At 41.0% G+C, this 7,403-nt stretch overlaps 1 protein-coding gene across 2 annotated transcripts in view; it reads right to left on the bottom strand.

The window, feature by feature from the left end:
• Window positions 1-6,147: 6,147 nt before the first annotated feature.
• The window catches only part of PMS1 (PMS1 postmeiotic segregation increased 1 (S. cerevisiae)), a 40,526-nt gene continuing 39,270 nt past the window's right edge, over window positions 6,148-7,403 (bottom strand). For both annotated transcript variants that reach the window (XM_009874186.1, XM_009874188.1), the window contains one exon: window positions 6,148-6,565. In XM_009874186.1, the coding sequence (XP_009872488.1) occupies window positions 6,374-6,565 (192 nt within the window). In that variant the 3' untranslated portion in view covers window positions 6,148-6,373. The remainder of the gene's footprint in view (window positions 6,566-7,403) is intronic.

Genomic DNA, 7,403 nt, shown 5'->3' with positions numbered 1-7,403 from the left:
TATGATTTATTTCTGTAGAGACTTAGACAAAAAACGGAATTTCAGCCTCACACTTCCTAAAGGAGTCGGTTGCTCAAAGGCCACCATAAATAAAGTGCAGAAGGGGTGGCAACTGGATCTCGGGCAAGCAGTTTTGAAAAAGGAAGAGATTTTTGAAGCTGCGTGTGAAGCTTGAAGTCCAACAACTAAAGAAATGTTCTGTAAGAGAGGAGGCTGCCTTCTGGGAGAAGAAACTGTAGGAATTCCTCTGACGAGGGAACATTTTTCTAAAACTACAAGGATATAGTTTCACACGCCTTAGTAACTATTAACAGGTTCTTGTTCTAAATGACACACATCTAAGCTGTCAGGGAACGCCAGGAATGTTAACTGACTCTGCCTGCTTGAGTGAAGAGCAGAAATCCAACAGCATGGTGCTCTGAAATATGCTCTTTACTACTAGTCAGTCTGACAAGAATCACAGCTAGATTGGCTCCTAACAGACTTTCAACAACTACTTAACATGAAATAAACTCAAATTATTTCAAAGCAAATTTGCCTTTCCATTCTCTTGAATTGAGATGGCAAGACACTTCATTAAAGCTACTTAATGAACAGGAAAGGGTTCTTCCTCTCTCTCTTCTTCTTTTTTAAGTTTTATTTTAATTGAGAAAATAAATTCTCTTACTTTTTGTCAGGAACATTCTCATTTGTCTAACATAAACAGCACCAGACTAACAAGAACAAGGAAAGACATAACCTCCTTGTTATTTTATATCAACTTAGACAACTTTACCTGACCAAGCATCTTTAAAATCCTCCAAAACCAGGCTGTCCTGGCATTAGAACTAAGGTTCTGTCTTAGTTGTACCAGTGCAATTTTATTACTGCAATGACCTGACAAGTGAACACTCCCATATAAGCGTCAAAATCCTTGCTCCTTGTGAATATCGTAATTTAAACAGGCATTTTAAGTGCTGAAGCAAAAAATACCGGTGACCAAAAATGTAATGATTCAATTAATGCTGAGTTACTCCACGCATGAATGAACAATTTAACCTGGGCTTGAATACAGTATTTTAATAATGCAGCTGCCACGTTCATTGGTCTCTACGTTTCCTGAAAACTAATCTGCCAAACAAGTCCTTCAGTATTAATCTTCTGTGCTTCCGTTCTTGGAGTGCTGAGTTAGTAATGCTCCACAATCGCACGTTATTTCATTGAAATGCTGCATTTTTTAGAACACTTACAGATGCTATTGCTCTAAAATTGAGACATATATTTTCCATTTGAAGAACTACTGCTGCCACCTTGGAACAGTGGCAGGTACTGGTTTCTAGGAAACTTCAGGTCATCTTAAGCACTAATTTTTGAATATTTTGAATTACTTGTGATTTTTTTTTCCTAGATACACATGGTATTGCATCTGCAGTTTCAAGGTATGTTTTTTCCACCCTGCCGCTGTCTGAACCATAGCTGTTCTTAACTTCAAAACCTTAGCAGTGCAATACATTTGTCGTAAGACACACAGAAAATAAATGAACCACGATTCAAATTATTTTCACATAAACCAAAAGATTCCATGCGCTAAGCGAGAAATTCTCCTGGTTGGTACTAACCCAACTTGTAGTGCTGGACCTAGCCAAGCACGGTCTACTAAAGCTTCACCTCTAACACCAGACAAGCTCATATGGAGTTTATGTGAAATGTGTGTTGGCCTGGGCCCTTGGGAGCAAGGTTTTTCTCTCCTTATAGAACCACAGGATCACTCAGGTTGGAGAAGATCTTTAAAATCATGGAGTCCAATTGATTTTGCAAATTCAGGGTGAAACAACAAAGACGGCAACAACTTTTGAGCAAAACCAAAATCAGAGTCACTTCGGCCGAGTAATTCAGCCCACTAAAATCATCAATAAAATTACTGATGTGCAAAAATACTTATGGTGGGTTGATGAGTGAGACTACGATAACTTTGGGCAAACATTTACATCTTCAGATACAAAAGCGATTAAAAAAAACGGAAGAACTCTGTAGCTGCAGATGACAGCAACATTACAGTTAATATTTAATCACGATATTGTGAGAATGTTCAGTAGTGGAAGATGGGATTAACATATTGCTTTAAAACATTCCATTACTTTCTGCATCTGTTTACTGATAATAAAAGAAACAGCTGCTCTAAATGTAACATTAACAGGTGTAAACCGTTCATTTGAGATTTTACAGCGATAATTCTCCTCCATTTCCCCCGTAGCTATTTTGAAATGACATTATGAACACCCCTCCTATTAGCTTACACAATTAACTCGTAATTGTTTAACCTCTCCGCATGTCCGCGAGAAACGTATACATGTGGAGTTAGCTTCCTTCTCGTTTTGTGCGAAAGGCTCTGTTCTTCTGCAGGGCACATCCTGAACTAATGCACCAGATGTGTCCCATAAAATGGTTGGTCACACTAGTCAGCAGCTTGCCTTTAGCAACTGTTCTATATCAAATTTGCTGTAAAAAAGCATTGTAATCATGAAGTAACACTGTATCGAATTCACAGACCTAATACCTCCCTCTGTTCGCTTCAACTATGAATGATAATTGAGCTTGAAATTGTATATTTACTTTAAATAAGTCCTCCAAATCATCTGCAACAATGTGTGCTTAATTCGAAGCCATTAACAAAAGATTTAACATCTCCACATTTCTGCTCTCCATAAGTTCAGATATGATACTCCATCCTACGCGAGAGCAGGGGTGGGGGGAAAAGCTACTTCTGGGAGCTTTCCATTTGCAGAAATTAAATGGATGGAGCTGAAGTTTCTTCCAATTGCAAATGCAGCCTGTTAAATGCCAGGTCAAAAAAAATAAATAACAAAACCCCCTCAAAACATTCAAGAATCCTTCATTATTGCTATGGCAGCCCAAAAAAAGTAATTTGGAATTACAAGTTTGTTTAACAAAGCAAAACCAAACCAAACCCCACTACCAAACTAGAACCAGGGCTTCTTTACAGTAGATAAACCACACTCTGGATACCCAATACTATAGCCCTTCCAAAAACCTGAAGAGTTGCTCCTTGATGTGTACTTTCATGACAGTAATATCACTGTGTATGTAGGGAAGAAGAAAAAGACAAAAAAGAAAGAAAAAAAGAAGCGAAACCACTTGCACAAATTGAGACCAAGGCAAAACTAAATAGCGTTGCTTGGGAGTATTGATTCTATTGCTAGATATTTTAAATATTCCATATTGGAATACGGTAATACAGAAGAAGGAGAATCCATTTTTAACAAATAACAAATTATATCATACAGACTTTAGTGACTGCTAAGTGCTCCCGATGTTAGGCATTCCTCTGTTTTTGCTATTACTCTCTGAGCTGCTGCTACTCACACTAAAGGAAGAAAAAAAATCCCCACAAATACTCTAAATCCCTCGACACACGCATTTCTTAACCGAGTGGAAACAGGAACTTCATTATTAAGATTTCTAATACATTCGGCAAAGAAATATGTGACAGTTGTTACCTCAACTTCATGTTTATACTCAATATTTATCTGCAGGAAAAAAACCCATCTCTTTTCTATTTAAATGAGATTTACACAGAAAATTGAAATTTTGTAGTCTCCTGCTAATATAATAAGCAGCTGCTCAGAATTAGGGCGAGGCAGACACCTGAGCTGCAAATCCACCACCAGAACCAAACCTGCCCACACCAACCGTACAAACTAACCTCTGAAAAATGCAAAGCCACGTGCAGCCAAAAGGCTTTTGAAGTTTTATTGTGAATTACGCTTCAGTCTGGGGAGCTGCCGATTATCACTTAGAATCTCCGAGACCTGAAAAGCAGGCTTATTTTTGGAAGGCAAACTTGCACATCACGAGAAGCGTCATAAGCGATAAAACATCTTGACCTGCTGGGGACTGGAAATCAGGAGGGACTGACGCTCCTTCATGGTGAACCTCAGAGCTGCCCACCCTGCACAAAACTCTGCAGTAATAATGTCAGCAGAGGGCAGCGCAAATATTTCCACGTCCCCTGAAATGGCCCAACCTGGCCACTCGTAGTGGGAAGAGCCGCACTGGGACAGCTCCTGCCCTGCCGGGCTTGCCTTTAAGGTCAAGTACGACGATAACCCAGTAACCCAGTCAACTCATTGTTATGCATTTTAGGTTTTCTTCTTCCTTTCAAACAGTCCACAGGACTCGGGAGAGACCGAGCGCAACGGCAGCCTTGGCGCGCTCCCCAGAAAGCCTCGTGGGGTTCCTCACTTAACAGAACGGGAAGGTATCCCGTGGTTCTGGGAGCCCCCCGGACTCACCGCTCCGAAGCCGTGCTGCCGGCACCCAGCCACGCAACCGTTCCCACAGGGACGCAAAACCAACTCGATGTACCTGTGTGAAGAAATCCAGAGCAGCCCTCTGAGAGAAAGGACAGCAACCCAGCCAGGAGAGGAGGAGGGAAGGCAGCGGTGCAGGAGGGAAGAGCCCAATCGCCTAACAAGGTGCACCTGCACCCACAGCAATGCCTGGCACTCGTTTGCTGCCCCAGTAACTAAACCCACCTCGGCACCTGTGAACAATCAATTTACTTGTTATCCTCATCCTAGGGCCTGAATACTTGTCAAAGGAGTTTGCCACGGTACTGTTATATAAGTCACCTGATGTTGACTTATCAAAGATATTAGCAATTGCTCCAGGATAACCAGGATGCAGTTATTTCACCTTTTGGAAAAGAACTAGCAACTCTTAAGCTCGTTAAACACTACATATGATATTCCCAACTGCCTAAAAACAGTGCACGTATTCACTTAAGCTCCAGCACACTTAGCTTGCATTCTCCAGCTTGCCTTTTCTCCCTGTAACAGCTACTCTCCAAACTTTCACAGTTTGTATCCAAACAAGAATAAAAATAAACAAACCACAACCTTCTGCATCCACCGCAAGGCTGGGATCCTGTTTCCCCCTCGGAGCCAAGAGTCACGTCTCCTTCCTGTGTCTCCATCCACCTTCTCGCTTCCATTCTAAAAATTCACATCTTCTGCACCGAGTGACATTTACAGCCAACAAGTGTCCGGTTTTGCAGTGACATTCTCATCTTGTGCCTTGCTCACCGGTTAAGTTTGGAAAGACATCCTGCTTGTGCCCTCCGATCATCCCTGCTCTTTGCGAAAAGGATAAACTTACTTCAACAGCACAAACCCATCATCATTAGCTTTCAGTTCAGAGTCTGTAGGTTGTCGTGCACTGCTGCGATGCGGTTTCTCAGCGTAAGTTTGCCAGCTCAGCATTGTTTGATGCAGAGCAATAGGTCAGTAATTTGCATTTTCAGATTGTACCTTTGCTTGTCAGGTCCCGTGCCCTTGTCCACAAACTCAGGTCTTTCAGTAACCTTCAACCCTTTACCCAGGAGCCAGAGAAACACTCTAAACCACGTCTTGCCCCTCCCTTTTCATGAGCAACAGCTGGGCATGGAGAGAATTTTTCAGGTGTTCTTTCTTGAAACTTTCCAAACATCCTTCTCCAGAGACACGGCATCTGCTCCACACAGAAAGCATAACTGGGTAACGTTATTTCAAATAGTAGCCTACTTCCGTATAGGAGTAAACACATTGGTAGAAAGAAAATTAACTAGTTTACTGGAAGCAGTAGCTCTCCGTGTAGCAGACGCTGCCCTTATGTCACGTTTTATGTTTCCCACCCCCAAACAGTTTGTGCATAGCACTGCACCAACACACAGCTAGTGGCATTACGCTGCTCCGTGCTCCTGTGGCTTGGATCTGTTCATCTTTCAGGTCACTGGCCAGGTCGTGTTGTTCTGAAGTTTTAAGAATTTACTGTACTTTTAGGAGTCACACTTTCATAAGAGTGGAAAAAAACCCCCAACTTTTCAGAGATTGGACATTAGGACTTCAAAATTCATTTACGCAAGCTGACAATTTCCAACTAGAAATACACCACCATAAAAGTGTAACTAAAATAACTGCATATGGCAATGCCACCTTTCAACACCTACAGCTATCTGGCATTCCTATGAAAATCAACAACTCACATCCTTATTTCAATGAACTTTGCCAGGCTCTGTTGAAAGCAACTTCTAACCACTTCACATCCGAAAAAAATAATGACATACGGGGATTTTCTAAACCTGCAGCAATAAGAAAAGCATCAAAGCAGTTGAGAAGATTTCTTTAATAAATTCTTTTAAAAATAGCAGTGAGTTGTTTCTCTACAGTATTTATTTCCAGTTTTCAAGTAGCATGTGAACTTAAATAGTCTCTAGGAGGTAAGCATATGACAATGAAAAGTCATTATACAAAAGCTTTGCACAAAACATACTGAAATTACAGAGTAATGATCAAAATCAAGCAAGAGAAATATGATCCCAAACAAAACATTCCATTTACTGAATAATTTCCGAGGAGTTGTGCTTGTCAACTTCTGGAATATCTGTTAAGTGATGAAAAAAAGGACGACCATGAACACAGCCTTTATTTTCCTTTCCAAGCTGTTGCTTCATCCTGTAAATTGTGTTTTGCACATCTTCTTTTGATAAATGTAAGGGCAGCTGCCGAGCTAAACGTACCGCTTCTCCCTGTGGAAAAACAAAACCAAAACCACGATAGTTTTCAAGTACCACTTTTTAAACACATTAACCTGGGGCTAGCAAGTTTTCAAAATACTGCAGTGAAATTTGAGAGTCATGTGGTATTAACTATTGCCTACTGCCTCGTTTTGTCACCATAGCAGAAAAAAGAAATGACTGCTAAACACAGTTCCTGAAGCAACTTCAAAACGAAGCTATCAGGTGTTTTGTTTCCTCCTCCAAGATGTGCCTTCCTGCCACTGCTCCCTCTTCTGTACTTCAGCAATACAGCCTAGACAGAAACAGATTTGGCAAATAACCTCCCTTCACAGCGGACAAATCTGAAGCAGCATTCGTAACATTTTCGTCTGAATCTTCTCATTTTCTTTGTCCAGGATTTTTTCCCACTGTTCCTATTGGAAAAAAAGATCATTGTGGACTATTTCCTACCTAGGAAGGTTGCTGCTTTAACGCCTACCCTTTCTTCTGGAGGCTGCCAAAGCTGCAGAGACACTGCCTGCTCAAACATGAAACTGGTGACAAAAGTTTCAGTGATGATCACGACAGTGAATGGTGTTTCTAATGCTTAACCCCTGGAATGACAAAACCTCAGTGCTTATAGTGGTGCTGCACACACATCTTCTTCCTAACAGCACCTCTGCTTTTAATAAGCATCCTCTGATAACCTCTTGATACGTACCTTTAGATGTATATGTGTATATAAACCAACTCCATCCCACTCAATCTGAGTGATGAGTAATTTTAAGTAGAGGAAATAAAGCCTCTGCCTCCAAATCAAGTTACAAACTGTTCCTGTTCCTCATCTCTCCTTTAAGCTTCTTCCATA

The sequence above is a fragment of the Apaloderma vittatum genome, unplaced genomic scaffold (assembly GCF_000703405.1).
Source record: "Apaloderma vittatum isolate BGI_N311 unplaced genomic scaffold, ASM70340v1 scaffold318, whole genome shotgun sequence".
NCBI classification, from domain to species: domain Eukaryota; kingdom Metazoa; phylum Chordata; class Aves; order Trogoniformes; family Trogonidae; genus Apaloderma; species Apaloderma vittatum.
The sequence above is the reverse complement of the archived record's forward strand: the minus strand, read 5'-3'. Positions and strand labels throughout refer to the sequence as shown.